Raw genomic sequence first — 20,490 nt, 5'->3', positions numbered from 1 at the left:
CCCCAGGCTCTGAGACTCTGTCACTGGCCGTTTTTTGCACAAAGCTGAACCATTCAAATATTTACCTAGACCACCATCTAAATGCATGTTACTTGCTCAGCTGACCTGTATGTTCTGTTATGTAAACTCCTAGTCAGACACTCTTATCTAGTTTTAAAAGGTCTCTTTTTTTTCACCTGATATGCACTTTACAATGGACTTAATGAACCCTGGAGACCGAACTACTTTCCATCCTCAGTGGTGGTCCCCCCATGTCAGGGATGAGTACATGTGTGTGGCACTGTAGCAAAAGCTGCACGGCTGGTGCTCTGTGGATAAATAGATGTCTTCAATCTCAAGCATCTCTCTCTCTCTTCCTGGTGTTTGGGCCATTCGCCTATCCAGGCAGAGTATCTCTGGGCAGCATCTACTGATTCCTTGGACTCCTGCTTGGAGCAGTGGGTATTATCCAGGTTCTCTGCTCAGTGTCCACCTCTGAATTCCTCATTTTGACCCTACAGTTTGTACATTGTCTCTGTTTTCTCCGTTTTTGTCTCCCACAATCTGTTGATTTCTGGGTTCTGCGGCTTTTCCCTCACTTGGCTGTTGTTTTTGTGAACTCCACTCACTAGTTCCTAGTTATCAAATAGGCTAGTACCTATCTCCTTCACTAAGTTCACATAAAATATTCCAGTGCAGGGGAAAATAGGTGTTTAGAATGGAAACACCAGCATGAGAATAAAAATAGTAGTGACCATTATTCACAGATCTAAGTAATAATAATAATAATCACAATTAATAATATGCCATAATAAAAACCACCAGAAAGGCTGTCAGGCAAAGTAACTCTGTTGCTAGTCTTATTTCAGTTCACTAGATCAGAACTTTTTTCCTGAAATCATCCAATCATCCAAAACAGTTTGTAAAATAACTTTCCCATATCAAAAGCTACCCTCTTGCTTGCTTATGTTGAGGGTCACTGCAAATAATCACTATTGACCAAAAGTTATTAAATTGTAACAAAGCATAGTTAGCTGTCTAGGCACATTTCATCAGAAGTATCTTTATTTTTATTGTCCGTAACACCTCTATTTTATGAAATCCTATTCTTTCTGAGAATCCCAACTGCTACCTGCACTAAAGTAAATTATTCTGAAATAGTTGCCTGCCAGTTCAAAGTCTTACACCATGTTTACACTTCAGAGATTATCGCATGAATGTTAATAGAAGGTGTCAGACAAGGATGAATAATGTTGTAAGCTGTGCATTATTTCATCCTATCTAAGTAAAACAATTGTCCCATAAATACCATTTTTCAGAATGATTAAAACTGCATCAGAAATTGTACAAATAGCAAATTTAAGACTCAATTGAATGTAACTAGTGTATAATATCTCCTTATCAGCAAACTCTAGCTAAATTACTACATTGAAAATGAAAATATTTTTATAAAAGGTAAATGGATAGTAAATATAAGTTAACGTTAATAATAGACATGATTAAGGTTCTCTGCTTGGCTCTATTTCATTTTGGGTACGTGTAGCGTGCTTATTATTTACATTTATTTCTGCTGTTGATTATTTGCTCACCCTGGTCTAATGTCCTTAGGTTTTTTCACAGCATACATTTCCTTTTGAATATCAGCAAGTATTTTAGTTTAGTCTGTTTTCCAGGACACTTCTCATTCTCAACATGCCAAGGCCCTAGTTAAGAAGTACGTACTTTTCTTACATAGATATCGCCATTTATTTACGGGCTATTATGTAAAAATATTTTTAACTATTCAAGGCACCTGTAAGCAGGGCCAGCACTAAGCTATTTCAGGGCCCCATGAAGCGTTTTAGGTTTCAGGCCTGTTCCAGCGCCCTCCTCATATGCTTTTCTTACATCAGCACAACTGGGCTGCCTCCTATCTGCAAATCCTCCACCTCCTAGTCTAGGGTGAATTCCCCCTTAGCCACTTTGTAATTGCAAAAGACCCAAACCACAAATTGGAGTTTGCAATTCAGAACTTTCTCTGTGTAGGCCACATCTGAACACCAAATCCAAACACCCCCAAATCTGGGAAATTTTGGATTTGGATTTAATGCCCCCAAGTGAAGGAGTCTGCAGATGAGAGGTGGAGGGTGGCTTCACTTAAACAGCTGACAAAGAGCAAGTGTAAAGTTAAGCTATTGCCTCCCACACGACCCCCTTCTATGCAACCTTAACACTGCCCTCTTTGAGCAATGCCCAAACCTGACCCTGGTGACATGGTAGCAACCATAGTACCCCTCCATATACTGAGCACAGAGCGGGACAAGGTTCATGAGCACTGCAATGGAAACTGTCACAACCTTCTCTTCAATAAGGCAAAAGTCACATTTAGGACAGGCTTAGCGACCACGCTGTAACTACACCAGACCTACACTCGGCCACTTCACTTACTCCACACAAATTCCCCCAGACTGTGTTACTTCACTCTTGCCCTATGGTTTCTCTCTGGGATGTTACCTTCACTGAGGGTGGCCAGGTTTCCGGTTTTTGACTGGAAAGTCCAGTCAAAAAGGAGACCTGATGGTGTCCAGTCAGTTCTACTGAGCAGACGCCCAAAGTCCAGTTACTGCAGGGGGGAAGAGGGGAGGCGCCGAGTCATCACCTGGGCCAGCCCCTACTCAGCCAGGGCCACCTCCTACCTGCATGGGGCAGCAGAGTCCCTCATGACCCACACAGGGAGGGAGGAGAGGGGAGAAGCAGTGAGGAAGCGGGAAAGAGGAGCGAATGGGGGTGGGGTATTAGCTGGAATATAATTACACAAATATCTAGTGCCTAGTACACTAGCAACAAATTTGCCAAGTTCACATACTGGACAGCGAACTTGCATCTGCTTTAATACATGGCCTGACTTTGCTTCAGATCTCAGATTTTGCCCCAGGCCCAGGGCTCCAAGCCCTCTCTACTACAGGAGGCTTTCCCCTAATGGAATTACTGGCGTGTCAGAGGTTTATATTTAGCCACACTCCATGTTGTGAAAGGGCATGAGGCAGCAACAGGCAACCTTAGTTCTGTGTCAATGAAGATTTTTGGCCATCAATACCAGTTTAACTCCACTGATTTCAATGCAGTTTCGCCTGATTTACACAGGTTTCATTGAGATAATAATCTAGCCCAAAGAGTGAAAAAGATAAAGGAAGACAGAAATTGGTACTAATATGGCATATAGACTCTAAGAACTTGATCCTGCAAAGTGCTGAGCATTTGGGCCCAGATTCAGCAAAACACTTTAGCCCCTGCTTAACTGTAAGCATATGAGCAGTCCCATTCATTTCAAGTCCCATACCTAAGCCAGAGAAACTAAACAATTCAGAAGAAGGTATCCAAAATTGAACTGGAAAGGAGCTATAGGTCTTTATGCATGTGAGTATAACAATATTTATTATATCACAGGCTGTGGGGTGGGGTGTGTATGTGGCAGTACTTGATTAAGGACCAGACCAGAGAGCAATACATGGAGCATATGCCAGAGGGCACTTTTTAGTTAACCTTGCTCTACTAAATCCAATGTAAGGATCACTGAGCACAGTTTCATGTACTCTGTATTTTGAAGAGCTTCTATGAAAACAAGTGATTGATTATTATGATTGTTAAAATTCCATATGGTGTTTATCTGCTATGGTCTTGGGCATAATATTAAAATGTAGATACAGAGAACAAGGTAAGTCTTACCTTTCTGTCAATGCTGTGGCCTGTGTTATGCAGAAAGTCAGACTAGATGATCACAATGGTCCCTTCTCACCTTAAAATCTACCACGCTATAAGTGCTAGATTTTTAAGACACCGGTGAATAGCTCTATATGCAAAAAAAACATTGTTTTAAACTGTCTACAGCTAAACCAGCCTAGTTGTATAACTACCAGCTTATACATGAATAGAGCTGGGATCCTAGAGCATGAGTAGATTGGCTTTGAAAGCATCTTGAAAGAGAAGCACTGAGGCCTGAAAAGAAGGATATTTCTACCACTCGAACACCCAGTGCGTAGAGAGATATCGGTAGTAATTTCAGTGGAATGTTGCCTTGACAGCAGTTGCTTAGCAAGCTGGGATAATAAAATAAGTGAAGTAATGGTCAGCCATATGGAATATAAACAATTCTTTGCATTCACTGGGATGTCCACAGCATATATGATGTTTCTTTGGGCTAATTGTACCAGTCATTAGAACAACTGATTTTAAGAGAAAAAAACGATGGAAAAGGAAGGGAAAATGTGTTGTGATCTAACTAGTATTTATTTCCTAATGCTAACTAGCAGTTTACTAGTCTGTTTTTTTTAATACTAAGTGGTATTGTTTTAATATTTTGTTGGGTTTTCTTTTTTTTCCCCTGCAGGATGATGCCAATGGTCATTCAGTTTTCCATTCTGATTATGCTGCACTCCACTCTTGTTCTAATCACCACTGCAGAGGATTATAAATGTTTACCCCTAGTGCTACGGAAAACTTGCTGCTGGATTAATGAGACCTATTTGGCCAGGAATGTGATCATTTTTGCATCCGTTATGATTAACTTTCTGGGAGCCATCATAAATATTGTAAGCATCAGAGGGACTAAGGGAAGGTGGTACATGTATACCGGAAAAGCTTTTTTATGAATTATTAAATCATATCATTCTTCCTATTATTCTTCTTGCTAACTACTGTGGTAATGAGCCACCCATTATTTAAATATAAAAGACAAAGCTGAAGCGCTTCAGGAAATTCAATCCATTGTTTAAAATATGGTTTTCTAAAATGCATAATTATTTCTCCCTTATGAGGATTATCTATTTTAAAATCCCGTCTGCTGCTTTCTGCTCAACATGTCCCGTGCTTTGCAAACCATTTATGGTCTACTGCTGTGATGATGTGGTTTCTTAAGAACTAATATTCCAAATAATGATCACAAATAAAAGGTAACAGGATTCTCATCTGTTGCAACTCTGTTGCAAATTAGATTTCTAAGCAATGTTATTGACTGATAACGTAAGAAAACACCATTGCATTACCAGTGGAAGAATGGGTCAAATGTGGGGTAGTCCAGTGGTTAGAGTAAGAGACAAGAAGTCAGGAGTCCTAGTTTCAGTTCCTAACTTGGCTATTTATTCAATGTGTGACCTTTGGTGAGTCACTTAGCTTATCTCTCTGTCAGTGTACCCATCTGTAAAGTAAGCAATCAATGTTTGTAAAGCATTTGTGCTTAGATACTAAGTGTTAGTGCTTTGATTGTGTGGTGACGAGCCCTATAGAAAAGGGCCCTGTGTAACTGAAAAATACAAGTGTGCGCAGACTATCTGAAGGTCGTCAGAGGCACCAGCGACCTTCAGATAAATGGGTCAGATAATCAGGTCAGTCAGTCCAACCAGCATTGAAGTCTGCGCTCAGGGTGAGCTAGGGTGACCAGATGTCCCGTTTTTAAAGGGACAATCCCATTTTTGGGGACTTTTTCTTATATAGGCGCCTATTACTCCCTAGCCCCATCCCGTTTTTTCGCAGTTGCTATCTGATCACCCTAGGGTGAGCTGAAATCTCACTATGTGAATTATAATATGTTCATCATTCTCTCCACTTCTAAAGTACCTTTTGACCAAGGATCTTGAAGTGCTTTACCTGCTTGATTTTACTATTTGTATCTTTATAACTCCTGCCAGACAAAGACCTGAAACTCTTTCCAAAAACATAATTAATTAAGCCACCATATGATAGGCACGTGTTGTTATTTCCCCCTATTTTGATAGATGGGGAAACATTGCCACAATGAGGTGAAATCACAAAGTCTTGTGTGCTGAAGTCAAACCTCTGACTATGAATAACCAAGAGTTTAATTTAGGGCTTGTGTATATGAACAGTTAGTACATAGCAACCTGGGATGTAAATCCAGCCTGCAGCATGCTAACTGTCCATGCGGGCCCTGTTGCCATGCACTTAAAGTTCCCTAGTGCACTTTAATCTACTCTTGTTTCATAGCAGGGTAGATCAAAGCACACTATGAAACTTTTAGTGCGCAGCAGCTGATTCCACTTGGCAGTGAATGCGTGGCAGGCTACAGCGAGGTAAATTCACACCCCAGCTTGCCACACGCTCACTTTTCATAGAGACAAATCCTTACGCATGTCACCATTGTGGTTTGACCGTCCTGTGTTCTGCTGTTGTCATTCCACTGTGATTGACAGATGGTTATTGGTGTGCGATGGCTTCCTTTCAATTTCTTTGTGATATCATGTAGCCAGTGGTAGGAAGGACAGTGGCAGGAAGAAGAATGTGACCACTGATTCTTACCATTATAGATGAAGTCCCCATTGTCTTCAGTAGGGCCAAGATTTCATGCGTGGTATTTAGATTATTACCAGGAGAATGGTGCAATTTAATCTTGTATGACTTCTGCTTCTAAAATGGGCAAATAGATGATAGTTGTGTTACCATTGTACCAATAGTTAGTACGGTTGTGGTAAACATTTCTAGCTAGTGTATTGCTGTTGCTTCATATTTGGCCTGAGAAAACATACCATATGTACTCGTTCATTAGCCCATTCGTTTATAAGCCGACCTCCCAAAATGGATAGGTAAAAATAGCAAAAACTGTATGGCCCTTTCATAAGCCGACCCTTTATTTCAGGGGTTGCAAAACTTTGGCTCCCAGCCATCAGGGTAAGCCGCTGGCAGGTTGGGACGTTTTGTTTACTTGGAGTTTCTGCAGGCATGAAACCCCTCAGTTCCCTGTGGCCGCGGTTCACCGTTCCCAGCCAATGGGAGCTGCGGGAAGTGGCATTTATAAGCCGACACCCGCTCTTTGATGCATCACTTTTTTACCAAAAATATTCAGCTAATGAATGAGTATATACGGTATACAAAATTTCACAGGGGTATTGCAGCATGCCCATGAGTTCTGTCTGATTGATCCTAGTACTTACTATTGAATTTCATCTCGTAGATCATTCCATCTTTGCAGCCAAATGCATCTGCTAAGTTCACAGCACCAGTTAAAAAGGGCATGGATCATTGAATTAAAAAAAATAATTAAATTCTTTCTAACAAAAAAGATTTGGGTTTTGCTTCAAGCTTTCATCAGACGGTCAAGTGGGTTTTATGTTTCTCCAAATTGGTTCACGCATGCCTGGTGGAATATTCAGATACCACCTCTAAGCCTGCAAATTTTTAACTAGCTATCGAAAGTGATTCTCATGGACTCTATAGTGCAAACAGATATTCTCTGACGAATGCCATATGAACTTATATAAGACATAAACTATTAATTGTCACTGAGGATTGCACAAATATCCTAGTGGGTGGTTCTGCATTGCTGAGACCACCGTTATTAAAAGAACAAATAGGAGAGTTGCAAGTTGAGACGTCATTAGAATTTAATTATAGGAAATCGGACCTCATTAAACAAACTAACTCTGTTTCCAGGAGTGAGAGGGGATTTAGCCTGTAAGTATTAGCCTGCTAATAAACATCCAGACTGGATTAACAGGTGTGACAAGTGACTCCTTCTGACTTCATTTTTAAGATATGAAATCATTACAGATTTTTTATATTATGATATATTGCATTTCAAACTGCCATTTGGTTTAGATTTTAGCTGATTTATATATGTTAATTAAAATACTCTATTTAAAACATTTATTGAGTTTGTATCAGATAAATCTATTTCCAGTACAACACTCTAATTTCCCCTTATCACTCTAATTTCCCCTTATCACTCCCGGAATCTTAGGATCAAATTCTGTTTTCTGAATGCACAAGCCAAACTTCCAGTGAAGCTATGGGAATTTGGCCCATATCTGCTAGGACAACACTGTCATTTTTAGTGCAATGTGTATGACGTCAAAATGGTGCATAACTTTTATGTGTGCAAAAATATCTATCTATGCATGTAAAGTGGATATGTTTAATTAATCTACTCTTAATCTAATTAATCTAAGCTTGTGAAATGAGTTTGGGCTTTATATGCCAGTAGACAGTTGCACACAGACTTCCTAGACATCTTCCTACCCATTCAGTCTTGGGATTTTCTGCTGAGGCTGCTAGCAAGGGAGCCAGTTGTGGTCAGGGCCAGCTCCAGGCACCAGCCGACCAAGCATGTGCTTGGGGCGGCACCTTAGAAGGGGTGGCCAATGTTGGGGTGGCGGGGAGTACTCACAGTGTTTGTTTGTTTTTTTGTTCAGCGGGGTGGCGCTCGAGGGTTTTTTGTTTGTTTGTTTTGGCCAGGCAGCGCCGGCGACGCGGCACTGGGGGGTGGGGAGGCTTCGGCGGTGCGGCCCGGCGCTCAGAGGGGTGGTGGTTTGAGCGGCCTGGTGCTCCGGGGGATTGGGCAGCCCAGCACGGTGCTTGGGGGGGGGGTTGGCTGGCGCGGTGCTCCGGGGAGGGGCAGGGGTTTGGGCGGCCCGGCAAGGCGCTCTGGGGGTTTGGGCGGCCCAGCCCGGCGAGGCACTCGGGGGGTGGGGGTTTGAGCGGCCTGACCCGGCCCGGCGCTCCGGGGGGATTGGGCAGCCCAGCACGGCGCTCGGGGCGGGGGGTTGGCCGGCACGGTGCTCTGGGGAGGCTCAGGGGGTTTGGACGGCCCGGCCCGGCGCTAGGAAGGGGGGAGGGGGGTTTGGCCAGCCCGGCAAGGCACTCCGGGGGTTTGGGCAATGCGGAGCTCAGGGGGTAGGGGTTTGGCCGGCCCGGCGAGGCACTCCGGGGGTTTCGGCAGCACAGCAAGGCGCTGGGGAGGTGTTAGGGCGCGGCGGCGCTCTTTTTTGCCTGGGGCGGCAAAAAACTTAAGAGTCGGCCCTGGTTGTGGTGCTGATGTGTTTTGTGATGTGGACACTTGGAAACCAAAGAGTTCCCTGCTCTATGTCCACCTAACTCAATGGGGGGTTTTGGTCATCAGGGAACAGTATAGTGGGTAACTTCAGTTTAAATACATCCCTAACTTGTTGTTTTTTTTAATCCACAGCTATGGTGTGATTTTGACAAACCAATACCCTTTAAGAATCAGACTTTCAATTCCTCTGAATCTTTTACAGATATCTGCTCCTATCCTGAGGTATTTCTGAGTTTATATTTAAACTTGTTGAGATCTTAGTGTTTATCAACTGGATAGAAAACTGGTAGAAACTGGTAGATCATGCTGGTAGAAAACACAATGGAAAGTTACAACCAACCTGATGCTCTTGTAGGACATTACAACCAGTTTTTGCCCTCTATTATTGATACAATGGTTCCTGAATGCCCCTCCCTTTGCATTGTTCTCACAGATCACTTCCATAGGCAGGTGAACTTTGGCAGACATATGCAGTGTTAGGAGACTAGGGTGGCTATGACAAAAAACATTTTGAAGTCCTATGCAATGGCGAAGGCCAAAGAAGAGTTGGTTTTGCAATCAGCACACCTGTGAGGCCTGTTTGCTCACTCATATCCCCATTGAGCCAAGCGCTTATGCACATCCTTATGTTCCATTCAAGGTCATGAGAATAAAGGAGATGCCTGAGGGATTGGCTAAACCGGGATCTTAGACAGTGAGAATGAGACACTTGTTGTTGGCTCAAACTCCTATTTGAGTTGACTTTTGTCAATGTTTCTTTGTTGTTTGCATTATAGACTTTTAAATAATTGTAAATGCACCTAGAGATTATTCCTGGGTTCAATAAAATACAAAAATAAATGTAAGTCAGAGGAGGTCAATGGAGTGTGCTAATAAATTGTACACACCAAAAAAGAACTTCAGTGACTCAACTGCCACAGCTTTCTTTCCAATCTGTGCCTTTGAAGCATATGGACTCTTCCTTCCATTGGGAGCAAACACATCAGCAGAACTGAACCGGTTGGTTGTAGATAAAACAAGTATGTTGCTCTAAAAGAGGCACATGGCAGTGTCATAATGTTGCCATTGGTATGCAACTAATTTCTAGGTGGCAGCATGTTACTGGAGAAGAGAGGGCAAAGAGGTGGCATAAGAGAAATTACACGAAAATACCCAATTCGGCACCGTTGCATAATATTCCTAATGAGATATTTTGGAGGTTTATTGGCACTAAGATGTTCAGATTGTAAGTGTTGACGTTGCCATTTCAAATGTAAGCAGTTTGAGGCCAGGTCCATGTTTTCCTCTATGTACAACATCAAGTGCAAGGATGGTTTGACAAAAGCGTAGTCATGAAGAAAAACGAGACGTTGAAAGTACTAGAAAATGAGAAGTGAATGAGGCTCTGGGCATCACATTGTAAGAGGGCGGTGAAATTTTGCTGGATTTGCAACACCAAAGCACCCCTTCAGGTTTGATTCTTCACTTGGACAGCATGGAGTGGGCATGTTGCAAGGTGGGGGCTCCATGATCCTGAACCACTCAGACCTGGTGTAAGAAAGGACTGCCAGGGGCAAACCTAATTTATGCCCTGAGAGACCATTTGCAAATGGGCAGCTAGGTGTAATGCCCTCTCCTCTCCCCACTGTGCTCGAGAAATGCCCTTCCCAGGGTGCCGTAGCTAGCACAGGAAGTGGCAGAGCCATCTCTGCCAGATTTCTGCAAGCCGAGAGTTCTCCTGCACAGAGGGAATCCTCCTCTGGCCATCTCCATACAAACTACCTGTAGTTATTTTGCACCGATTACTAACTATATATACCCCATAAATGTTTAGGTCTAAATTATCGCAGGGATGCTTCAATTTTTGGTGCCCAAAATAGGACACGGGGCTGAATTTTCTAAAGTTCTGATCACAATTAGTGAACACTGAAAATTCAGGCCTTCATAAAGTTGAAACTGACCACTCATGCTCTCTGTTTTCAGTATTTTGTCTTTACCGGTGTCCTGGCAATGGTGACCTGTGCAGTGTTTCTTCGTCTCAACTCTGTTCTGAAGTTGGCAGTGCTTCTCATTATGATCGCAATCTATTCTCTGCTGACTGAGACCGTTTATGCCTCCCTCTTCCTACGATACGACAACTTTCATCACAATGGAGAGTAAGTGATAGCAGTTACATTGTTGTTATACTTTCTATGGGCCGGGTTTTGCCACCTTTCCTCACAATGAGTAGTGCCATGCTCCAAAAGGGATTCCTAGTGTGGTAAGGTGCTACTCACCAGGTGTAAGCACAGCCCTGTGTGCACTGTATCCTTGCTTTCATTTCCTGAATAATCATTAATAATTAAGGATTAGATTGTGATCTCCTTACTCATGCTGAATAGCACCTTCCACTTTTAATAGCCCCATCAGAGTCAAAGGAACAACTTCTGGAGCAATATGCTACTCAGTCTGGAAAAGAGGATCACAATCTGGCCCTGAATGAATAATAATAATAACACTGAGCTCTGATATGGTGCTCTTCAACCGTACATTTCAAAGCGTTTCACAACCGTTAATGAAAGAATCAATATATTATTGGCTAAGAAACCAACAAGGCATTGAAGTTGGAGTGATAGTCTCAAGTTTATTGGAAATAGTTTCAACTGTCAATAAGTGATCCATATGTTATACAATAAAAAAGAAAAAGTAAACTCCAGATATTCACCAGGAGTTATAAATAGTAATTAGCAATAAGTGTCAATTAAGAGAAAATGCAAAAATCTTAAGCATAATTTACATATACATATAAAATCTGTCTGTGCATGTAGATTGTACGTAACGTACTTCCCTCAGATAATATGGTGGAGTAGCAACCCCATAGTTAAGGTTGTGCCTGATATCTAATTTTAACGGGGCTGAAAATGTTGTATTAGAAATGAGTTTTGAAAGAAGGGATGGATTTGAAATGCTGAATGTAGTTTGAATTTAGCTATAATGATTCCAGACAACACCATATGTTAAACATTTTTTGAAGTGGCTCGTGTTTTCTTCAGAACCCTTTTTAAAATGTACCAAAGCTGCTTTAGGTATGATGTTAATGTGATCCTTTGCTATCAGTACTTTGGATGCTTGTTAGATAAAAGCCGCAGCATTTTTTGTATGACTATTTTTTAAGGTTCAAAGAGTTAACGTTTAGGGCATCCACAAGACTAATTAACAATGTTAGAGGCATAAGAACTGTGATGTCACAATGACTGAGGGTTTCAGATGACACAGTGTGTCAGGCTTACTTGTTACTATGGCATTAGAGGTCTTCAGAAAATGCAATGGTAATCCACATTAACACAGTATGCGTGTTTGCTGTACTCTAGTGGCCAGGCCACTTATAGAGGTTTATGCTATTGCCTGTGAGTTAATGGAGCTGGTCCTTTAGGCCCCGGCAGTAGACATGCGTGCTTTTAGATTCAGAGTTCAATCCCTGAGGGCCAGGGCAGTCGTTATGTGAGGTGGCTCATGCAGGGGTTGTGGACTGTGTACAGTATTCTCAACATGAGCTTCCCAGGGCAGATGGAATGTGTTAATCACACAAACACAAGTGTGACTTTATTGCCCTCTTGAGTGGTTAGATCATGTGTAATAATACCCATAAGTCAGATCATCTGCAAGGACTGAACTCGGGAACGAGTAGATCTAAAGCCTGAAGCCGCTGCTGCTTGAGCTAAATGGACTATATCCATTAGCTCACATGTAGGAGCAGACTTGTGAGCCTCGACAGAGCCCTTCAGGGTGAGACTTTCTCTTGCTGTGCAGTTATTTTCTTTGGGGCTTGTAGGAGCTACTATAATATAAATAATACTGATAATAAGCTACAAGCATCAAATGTCATGGTGATACATTTAAGCATGATCTTCTTTCTCTGAGCTACCTGCTGCTGATGGCTAATTTAATCAGTCAGTTACCTTTCATTCATGCCATGTGTTGCTATTTTCTGTCCTGTGCCAGGAATATAATGGCATGTCATTAAACATGAAGGGACAAAGGGGCCTTAGAAACACAAAAAATTTACCCTGAGTCGTCTCATTTCTAGACAAGTCAGTACCTCTTTGCTGCAGGAAACATCTCATTAACTAGCAATAGAAGAAGATGCACGAATAGAACAAGGCAGGCTTAATATAGGTCTCATAAATGGAAAAAAATAAAGCTGTAGCTGTTTTGGTGTGTAGATCCTTCCCATTTCAAATCTCAAATAAGTGGTATTGTGATTCTCTCTGGCCATATGAACCGCCTGTAGTATATGTGTGTGCTCATATGCACCAAGAGCTAAAATATTTCCTTTGAACCATGCCCATGTAGCCAAGTTTGGCCCTGAGGGGAAGGAAAACTCTCCTCAAAGTACTCCACAACTGCTACTGTAACTTTAAAGCTGCCAAAGCCTCCATTCTTGCTCTGTCCTTGCCCCATGGGGACAAAAACAGGTGGATTTGCAGTCTCCCCACTGGCCCTTCCTCAGCCAGCCCTCCAAGACACAGGGGATGTGCACCTCCTACTCCCAAGGGAATTCTGTGCCAAAAAAATTAAAAATTCTGCACACAATATTTTAAAATTCTGCAAATTTTATTTGTCAATAAATAAATGAGAAGGCTCCAGTATGGCAGTGAGGAGCACAGGTGACTGGGTTCACAGCGGTGGGAGATCACCCTGCAGTCCCTCCGCCCCAGGACACGGACTTGGCCATGAGGCTGCACTCAATCCTGACACAGCGCAAGGGCTGGGCCTGCCCCAGAGATCCATGTCCCAGGGAGGAAGAAGGGATCTCCCACCTCTGTGCAGCCAATTTTGCAGAATTTCTAATTTTTTTGACACAGAATTTTCTCAGGAATAGGACTTCCAAATCCCCACATTTGAACCATCTCTAAAAATTACCTACTGTAGTCTTTGATACCCAACATTAATGTGTAGATGAAACAGCTGAATTCCCATCGATTCCCATTGAGCCATCATTTCACCCTTATCTCTGGATCTTTCAGGGCTAGAAGGAAGTGTTGTATATCTCACTGGAAAGCTTATTCCACTGCTTCCCAAAAGAAATGCAGCTTAATTGCAAGGAGTGCTTCTTCGGGTTCCTATGTATTTGAGGGTAGGTGTACACTTAAAACACTACAGCGGCCCAGCTGGGCCACTGTAGCGCTTCAGTGAAAATGCCACTATCCCAATGGGAGACGCGCTCCTGTCAACATAGCGTTGTCTATTCCGGGGGGGTAGGTCAGTATAACTGCGTCGCTCACGGATGTGGATTTTTCACACCCCTGAGCGACAGAGTTATATCGATGTAAGTTTATAGTGTAGATCTGGCCTAAGTGCCACTTGAGCACTCATAAAGTGATAGAATTGCCAGCGATGATGCACATTTTTGACTAGTCCTGGGCCAAATCCAGAGAATTCCACATTTTAATTTTTCTTTAGATATCTTTGTGTTTTCAGAGAAAATAGTCATATATCCAAATCAATTTAGCACAGATGTACTTGCACTACAAAGATATTTATCAGCTTACATTACCCTCAGCTACAGTGACATGTACAGTGTGCCCGTTGGTTTATTGTTATATATTAGAGAATTGTCTTTGTTCATAGCCAGTCTTGGATTGTTAGGAAAAAAATCTAGTAGAAAAATATGTACAAATGCTATTATTAATATAAATCATCTGATACTTAAAAAAGAGGTCAGGTTGATTGGGACTTAACAGTGAGTGTTACTATTAGAAACCAGTTTTCCTGACAATCTTGAGGCACCATGAATGACAGAGAGAAGATACCAATTGTTACAGGGCAGTGGTTGCTAAAAGGCATATTTAAGGAGATGCTTGCTCTTACAAAAAGGCAGTATATTCTAAACATACTAAAAATATACTAGTTTTTCATCAAGAAATATTATCAGATGGATTTTCATGGGATGACTTCAATTTGTTGATAATATGAGTTTTGGGCCAAACTGATGAATAGTATGTTGAGGTTAAAAAAAAAAAAACTATTATATTGAACCATGTAACCATTGTTTTATAACACTGTGACATAAGAGAAAGAGTGATCTAGGTACCTGTTGCAATTCTAAAATTACCATAGAATAGACTGACAGGCAGGTGGATAGATATGATTAAGTTATCTGTTAACAAAATATCCAATAATTTTAGCTCCCTTTTCTATTTACAAATCATTTCCAAACACAGCTGATTTTTGCAAATCTAGTTGTAATTGCTCAATTAGAGCAAAATGTGTTTGTATAAGTTATGGGTTGCTCATAAACTGTTCATTTTATCTGTCCTGCTATTTTTATTCATGGTTTCTGATTGTTCATCTTAGTCAAATGATATTGTTTCCAGTCTCGACAGGAGGATTTAAAACATCAGGAGAATAAGAAATTATTAATGGTGTCTGCTTTTATTCATACACAAATACCTTTCTTCACTTTTTAACTGTGACATTTCCCAGATATTTGGGTGAACAAAGCCTATTTATGTGAATATTCATCGATAGTGATTAAAAAGGCCCTCAGCATAATCTAACCAAACAGCCACTTGGAATTCAAATGAGAGGTACGAATAAATTATCTGACTTGCCCCAGATGTCTGGAAATCACTTGCAAAGCCAGGAATAGAACCCAGTAGTCCTGACTTTGTCTTCTACTCAAATCACTCTCTCAGCCGGATCTAGTAAACAATGTTTTTGCAGTATTTCACCAGGTCAGGTCAGGAGAATCATTAGAAGTAGAAGACAAAGTCCAAACTACAGGGTTCTATTCCAGGCTTTGCAAGTGACTTCCAGACACCTAGGGCAAGTCACATAATTTATTTCTGCCTCTCCTTACCCAGCTGTCGAATGGACAGAATACTGATCTACCTCAAAGGGTGTTGGGAGGCTTTGTCAATGTGTGTAAAATGTTTTGAAGTCCTTGAATGAAAGGTGCTAGGCACATGCAAAATATTGTAACGGCTGAAGTTGGGATTGTAGGTCATAATCCCAGACACAGGGTCAGATTCTCTCCACTCTTCCAGACCCTTTGCACTGCTCCACCAGCAAAAAGATGCTGATTGTATCTGGCCAGCTGAGAATTCTTTCAGTGAAAGGAGGTCTCAGCTGGCCTAAAGCTTGCATAGCTGGTTCCTACCCTGTGTACTGTCCCCTGGTCCTGGCACAGAGGGCATGCTGGGAGCCAAAGGATGTTTCTAGGGGTGCAGCAGGAGTGTACTGTGCTCGCCCCAGCTTGTGTAATGGATCCTTTGGGGCCATCTGCTCTAAACTCCAGCAGGACCAGGGCAAACTAGAGACTCATAAAGCCATAACACACTCTGTGATAGACCCCCTTCTTCATTGCCAAGTGGGTTTTGGTGCTGCATATCATCCTGGCCCATAGCTCTGAAGCCTGGATTGGGAGATGACTGCAGTGTGCATACCTCATTTAAGGATATATTTAATCATGTCAATTCTGTTCATTGTGTACCGCTGCCACTGGGATCACCATCACAAAGAGAGTGACTGATGCATGGCTTCTCTGTCACGTTTGGAAGGGAAGGATTAGCATCTCCTGATTGCTATTGGAGGCCTCGCTTTAATCGTTCAACACATTGGTTATTAGACAGTGAACATTTTAATTACGGTCTTGTGCTGTTGAATTAATTATTATTGGTTATATTTTTAGATGCCAAGGTTTTTCACAACAAACTGTAGAAAAGCACGTAGGTTACCAAATTAAAGCCCTCCCTGATTAAAATAAAACACTGATCGATCAATAATAATGTTTTTCTTTGGGCTTTTTTCTTTCCAGAACCGATTTCCTGGGCACAAAGGAGGCATCCTTGCTACTGATGGCAATGTTCCTCTTAGCTGTATTTTATCATGGTCAACAGGTAAAGCAAACATTTACTGTAACTGCTCACTTTACAAACTAGAATTGCAGGATGCAGCAATAATTACTTTCAAAATACCAGCTGCCATTTGAAGCAAATATTTTTATCCACTTGAGTATATGACCTTTAATAATGTAATGTCAAATAAGCCATAGAAAAGACTGATTAAAGAAGGCTCACATCCAACCCGGTGCAGTTTTAGTGATTCGTAAGAGCAGCATGCACTAGTACATTCAATGCTATGCGTGCACTGCATAATGGAGAGAGGCCAAATGTGCAATCATCTGTGTATCTTGGGTACTTATATGGCTCCCGTAGCCATAGTATTGAAGTGTCTCATCATCTTTGATGTATTCATCCTCATCACACCCCTGTGAGACAGGGAAGTGCTGTTAGCCTCAATTTACAGATAGGAAAGGGAGCCATAGAGAGGCCAAGTAACTGGGACTTGAGTGCAGAACTCCCACATCCCAGATGAGTGCCCTAACCACTGGGCCAGACTTCCTACCTAGGATGCCTCTGAAATCGAGAGTTATGGTTAAGGTGGGACCAGGATCTGAACCCATCTGTGCTTCTGGATTTGTAAACGTAAAACCTCATTGAAGTTGTTGCAAAACCAATCCAGGGTGGTGTCAGTCTCTAATGAAGCCTAAATGCCTCAGGGTTATACAGTAGGAATGTTAACAGCTAACCCTTGGCAGTCCTAGACCAGTGGGGAGAAACCTCCTTTGGCTTGTTATATACCTATCTCATAGAGCTGGAAGGGACCCTGAGAGGTCATTAAGTCCAGCCCCCTGCCTTCACTAGCAGTACCAAGTACTGATTTTTGCCCTGGTCTCTAAGTGGCCTCCCTCAAGAATTGAACTCACAACCCTGGCTTTAGCAGGCCAATGCTCAAACCACTGAGTTACCCCTCCCACCATCAGCTGAAGTTTTTTTCTGAGTAATTACTGAATGATCAAGCCCTTAGAATGCCCCAAGTCATGCAAGGTTAACTTGTGGCATCGAGCCACAGTGCTGCATTCAAGCAATGTGAAGGAACAGCATTCCCAGGGAGGAAGGGTGGCATTTGGAGTCATTCTGCTTCAGGAAGATGCAATGCCTCCTGGAGCTCCCTGGTTGGGCTGGTGGGGGGGGAGGGGTAATTTGCTACAGCCCTTTAGGGGATGCAGCATACTCCCCTCTGCCATCTGGGAGGAGAAGAGAGCATGGGGAAGACATGGCTCTGTATGTTCTTAATCTCTTTCCAGGGAGTTGTTCCTAGGGACAAACCACTTGGCACCAGCCCTTGTGCTCTCACAAATGCAGGGCCTGTGATTCAGTCCAGCCCTTACACAGACTAGGATTTGGACAATAATGTAGAGTTACTTTCACTGACTACACTAAGGTGTAAATTTGGCCCTGACTTGCACCTTATTGCAACAAGCGAATGGATTGCACATTGTAAATCAGGGCAGAACACGGTCCTAGATGTTTTTAAATCGCTTCATATTTCTGGAGATCTTGACATTTATTCATAGAAAAAGTAGCATGTGATCATGTAATTAAATACAGTATCATAATGTATGTCCACAAGAGGGCCGAATTAAGGTTGCATGGGAAATGCTCATGTTGGCATTTCCTAACTTTTAAAGTACTTGAGTTTGCAACCGTAATGTTCTTTCAATATAGTTTGTTTGTATGTGATTTCCCAGTTTAAAAAAAAAAAAAAAACAGAAATTCCACTACGTGGTATCTTATTGACACTCATGTGGCATATCAGCAGGGCTGGAACCTTTAGATCCACCACAGAGATCTCTGCCACTTGAGCTAATGGAGTAACTGATAGCATTAGTAGGTTGTCATCCTCTATGGAGACTTGCTCTAGAAGGGGATGAGAAGCAAACTTTGCCAGTAGTTTAATAAATTCTTACTGAGAAATGGTGGGATTTAGGAATCTTGGGTTCCATTCCAGGCTCTGTGGGGGGAGTGTTCTCTAATGGGCACAGACTCTTCTGTATATTTCCCCCAAGCTTTGACCCCTTCTGCTCCATCCTGTCCAACCTGTCCCTGTCCTAATTCACACTGCTGACACAAAGGCCACCCCCTGCCAATTTTCAAGACCCTGCTCCAAACATAAGCATGCACTAAAACTTTCAAAAATGGTTGCCCACATTTTTTTTAACATTGACAAAATGTATTTTTCCCTAGCCTCATGCTCAGAAACGGATAAAATGATTCTGGCTGAAATTTTCCAAAAAAACCCAAAACACCCTGATGCAGACACCTGGCATGAAAAATTTCAGTCAAAACAGCTATAGTTTGGCAAAGTTATAAGCAGCTGAAAACAGGGTCTTATAATGGGCAGTATCAGGCAACCTTAATAATATGCTGCTTATAATATGCCACTGTGTCACCTTGTGTTCCTTGCTGCCTCCTAATTTCAGCTTCCACTCACCTCAGCAATATACTGAAAGCATGCAAAAGTCAAAGAAAGAGCCCAGCTCTCCAGAAATAGATATATAAAAATAAGGAAATCACTATGGAAACATGGAGATAATGGGGGTTTGCAAGAAAGGGGGTTGAAATAATTGTAAATGCTTTTGTGTTGGGTTTTTTGTTTGTTTTTCAAATTACATAGTATTGAATGGTGTAGAGTAGAAAGAACGTCTTAGAAGTGGATGAAACAGAACATTAAAAGCACCTCAAAGAAGAACATAAAACAGATTCTCATATTTATATATAAAATAAAAAACCTTTAAAGTCTAACAAAAAGCAAAAAATCCTCAAATATGCTAAATAAAAATCACGACACTCTGATTCTTCATGCTGCTACTCCAGTATGATGTTGCAGCAAAGACACTGATTTCAGCATGCATTGGTGTAAAACCGGAGTGATATGATGAAGGAACCAGGCTCAGAATATTTTAGGGACGGGGGGAAATGCTGTGAAGTGATTGATTTAATATGTCCAAAGGGAGAAGATGAATGTAGGAAACAAGTTCAGGAAATGAAAAGGATGTAGGATCAGGATTTTAGTAAGCCATATTGCCAAGCTATGTATTCCAAAATCATGAGATAAGCTTAAAAATTATGAGATTTTAGAAGTAGTTAATTCTGGGTTCTTTTGATTTGCCTCTGCTCTTGGAGCCTTTCAGGTTCATGTTTTCAAGCTTTTATCTGCAACCATGAGGCTAGAAACTTACTATTTTTTAAATAAAAGCTGAGTTTCCAGATAATAACATGAATCCACCTGCTGGAGATTTGTGAAATGCACCACAAAGCACAAGGACTGGGAACACTGAGAATTTAGCCCTATACGAAAGCAGCCACTTGTGCATTTAATAATGTACCTGCCCAGGCTGATTCTACTGGAGGGCGAGCAGGGAGGTCACCCTGAACACCAACTTCCAGGGGACACTATAACGGTGTGCTCCTTGGCCTAGGGTTGTTCCTGCCAAAACCATTGTATCCAATATCGTCCTATGTTCCATGAAACCTGTTGCAATGCAGCAGCATCTGAAATAGATGCCAGTTTTTTAAAGATAGGGATAAAGCAAACAGATTAGCAACTTTTAAGGTAAGCATTCTGCAAATCTCCATATGAGCACTGAGTAGGAAATACAGCAGAATTTCATCCTGGAGGACATATGCTGTTCATAAGTTTAGACTGCAGGAGAAAATAATGCCTTTGGCTAAAAGCTACCCACCAACAGTCTCTCATCCCTCTCCTCACTCAGCTATGGTAGAATAGGCTGAGGCATGTTGTTCTAGGAAGATTAATTAAACAGGAGATTTGTGTTAAAACAAATGTGAGTGTTTTCCATTTCAGAATTGTTAGCTGTCTGCCAT

At 41.8% G+C, this 20,490-nt stretch overlaps 1 protein-coding gene across 2 annotated transcripts in view; it reads left to right on the top strand.

Moving 5' to 3' along the window:
- ADCY8 (adenylate cyclase 8) overlaps positions 1-20,490 on the top strand; it is a 177,361-nt gene that overhangs the window by 137,930 nt on the left and 18,941 nt on the right. For both annotated transcript variants that reach the window (XM_034763626.1, XM_034763627.1), the window contains 4 exons: positions 4,346-4,547; positions 8,933-9,022; positions 10,763-10,935; positions 16,578-16,659. In XM_034763626.1, coding sequence (XP_034619517.1) covers positions 4,346-4,547; positions 8,933-9,022; positions 10,763-10,935; positions 16,578-16,659 — 547 coding nt within the window. The remainder of the gene's footprint in view (positions 1-4,345; positions 4,548-8,932; positions 9,023-10,762; positions 10,936-16,577; positions 16,660-20,490) is intronic.

The sequence above is a fragment of the Trachemys scripta genome, chromosome 2, assembly GCF_013100865.1.
Source record: "Trachemys scripta elegans isolate TJP31775 chromosome 2, CAS_Tse_1.0, whole genome shotgun sequence".
NCBI lineage: Eukaryota > Metazoa > Chordata > Testudines > Emydidae > Trachemys > Trachemys scripta.
Note: the sequence above shows the minus strand (reverse complement) of the source record. Positions and strands in the feature narration are given on the sequence as shown.